Source organism: Diaphorina citri, unplaced genomic scaffold, assembly GCF_000475195.1.
Source record: "Diaphorina citri unplaced genomic scaffold, Diaci psyllid genome assembly version 1.1 scaffold61063, whole genome shotgun sequence".
NCBI classification, from domain to species: domain Eukaryota; kingdom Metazoa; phylum Arthropoda; class Insecta; order Hemiptera; family Psyllidae; genus Diaphorina; species Diaphorina citri.
In genome coordinates, this window is record NW_007438336.1 from 8,047 (window position 1) to 10,428 (window position 2,382).

General features: G+C 43.8%; 1 protein-coding gene across 2 annotated transcripts; it reads left to right on the plus strand.

Moving 5' to 3' along the window:
* The first annotated feature begins 287 nt into the window (after positions 1-287).
* Positions 288-2,200, plus strand: LOC103523950 (glycine-rich cell wall structural protein 1.0-like). 2 transcript variants are annotated; one of them, XM_026833173.1, is made up of 4 exons: positions 288-457; positions 844-1,086; positions 1,671-1,796; positions 2,039-2,200. In XM_026833173.1, the coding sequence occupies exons 1-4, from the start codon at positions 376-378 to the stop codon at positions 2,173-2,175; spliced, it is 588 nt and encodes a 195-aa protein (XP_026688974.1). In that variant the 5' UTR covers positions 288-375; the 3' UTR covers positions 2,176-2,200. The 2 variants fall into 2 exon arrangements, with proteins under 2 accessions (XP_026688974.1, XP_008487182.1); XM_008488960.3 differs by having other exon boundaries at positions 295-457; positions 844-1,098.
* The last annotated feature ends 182 nt before the right edge of the window (positions 2,201-2,382 follow it).

Here is a 2,382-nt window from a genome sequence, read left to right on the forward strand (position 1 = left end):
TCAGGCAGTTAAAAAGATCGTATAGCTCAATGTTTGATGGGTAGCAGCTGAAAAGGTTTTCTACATTCAGGTATTTTGGTGGAAAGCTGCTTGTGCTGTGTTCTTGATTATTCTCGACATCTGGAAGTAGCAAAAATATCCTAGCAGCAACCTGGCCCATCCAAGTTCAAGGTCCATGGGCACTATTGCCCGTATCACATCATTGCAATTATTCCAAGTACTCTATCTCCCTTCTCGTCTAGTCTAGGCATAATTGGGCACCGTCATCATCGTAGATTTCTGGGGAATTTTCTACATCTTTTCGGTTTTGTTTTTTTCCTCCTTGGTTTCAGAGCGGATCAAGCTCAGTTGTGATTTATCAGTCTCATCGTCAAAATGGTGCGAAGTGAAAATCTGTGTATACTTGTGGTGTGCGTGGCTCTGCCATGTGTGCTGGCCAAAACTTTGCTAACGCAAGGTGAGTTCGTTTTTTTTCTCCTTCGGAACATCTTTTTTGGTGGCAATTTTGATTCAAAATTTCGAAGCAGGATACCAGATACAGACTTAAAGTGGAAGAACAAAGTGTCCCTTTTAATTTTTCAATCCATCAACTTTCTTTTGAAACTGATGCCTTCTCAATATCTCAATCTAATGCCCAATCTTACACTGAGAAAAAAGATGCAAGAAAGGTGGAAGAACTCTATTATTGGGTCAGTTCCCCCTGCTTTTCGGTCTTAGATGTTTGCTATTAGTGTCGAGCTCCCTGATTTCCGAAACGAAGTCACGCGAGTGGGCTTCCGACACCCTAGTTTTTACCCCCTCGGTGTTCTCGTTTAACATTTTTCTCTGGTTTCGGTGTTGCAGAGGATGCGGTAGAACCAAGTCAAGACAATTGGCTGCGGCGTTACAGTGAAGCCCTCGGCAGACTCAAAAGGGAGGCTTCTCCCCAACCTCATCATCACAAGGGATATGGAGGTGGTGGTGGAGGATATCAGGTTGTCAAAGTCATAGAAGTTCCCAGTGGAGGAGGTGGCTGTAGAAGTGGAGGTTGTGGAGGTGGAGGTTATGGAGGTGGCTATGGAGGAGGATACGGAGGAGGATATGGAGGTAGTTACGGAGGTACCTAGTTATTATTGCTTTCTTATTCAATTTTATCCATTTTTAGATGTTCTAGGCTGTTTTTATTTGAATTGGCTGAATTCACTCTAGGGAATTGACTTTCAGTTTTTTTGAACAGATTCCCCTAGGCCCTACAGATTGTTCAGGCACAGGGCGCAGTTGTTTCATTGGTAAAGCTGTGTCCACACATACTCGACGCCCGTCGATCAACTCGATCGATGGACTATTGACGAGGTGAATATAGTATGTTGTCGAGCCAGGGTACGGTTTCAGTCGACATCGATTGACGGTCGTTGACTATGTGTGGACACAGCTTTAGACATAAAAACGGCGGTGAAACACCTCCTATATAAATAGGCAGAAAAAAGTCTTTCCTGGAAGGTCTATTTTCAGGGGTTCAAAATTGTTTCAAATCGCCATAGGTCTCATTATTGCTCACCGTTATATTATGTTTTGTGGATACTTATTTGAAATTAAGTACCTACCCAAAAAACATACCTATAACGGTGAGCAATAATGTCAGTACATATTTAGGTCTCATATATCTGGAATGTACGTTTATATTATTTCAGGAAATTACGGTGGAGGCGGATGCAAGCATGGAGGTTGTGGAGGTGGTTATGAGAGACCCCCACCCCCACCCTGTGGTGGACACGAATGTGGTGGTGGATGCCGAGGAGGTGGCTGTGGTGGAGGAGGTAAGGATTTGATTATTTACATGTGGCTAGGGCCTTGGTATTGGTATAAATAAGGCCATCGGATCTAATAAACGCCTTATGTCACTGCGACCTTCGACGCAGTGTGGACGGTTCAGTCGACATCGATCGACGGCCGGTCGACTATGTGTGGACACACCTTTAAAGTTATTCGTTCTCAACTCTACGTTCATCATTCCCTCTGCCAAAAACTAGTAAATTATGACCTCAAATTTTTTTCAAAGGTGGTTATAGCGGCAGTCAGTCAGCCAGTCAATCCCAGAGCTCAGCAGGAAGTATTAACTTGCCGTTTGGAGGATCCATATCTCATAGTAGTTCAAGTTCTAGTAGCGGTGCTTTTGGTGGAGGTGGACATGGGTAAGTGAAGTGTTGTGATTGACTTAATTTGGGGTTTAGACAGAAGAGTTTCTCATTTCTCCGGTGAAGTTCCTCAAAAATAGACCAAATAGCGAAGGAAATTTGTTGTATAGATTCCAGGGTTCATTGGGCCAAAGAAGCCTTTATAGGAGCCTTTTTGGAGCCTTATTTAAGGCTGGCCATTCACGCCCAGGTCTGTCAGGCACTCAGA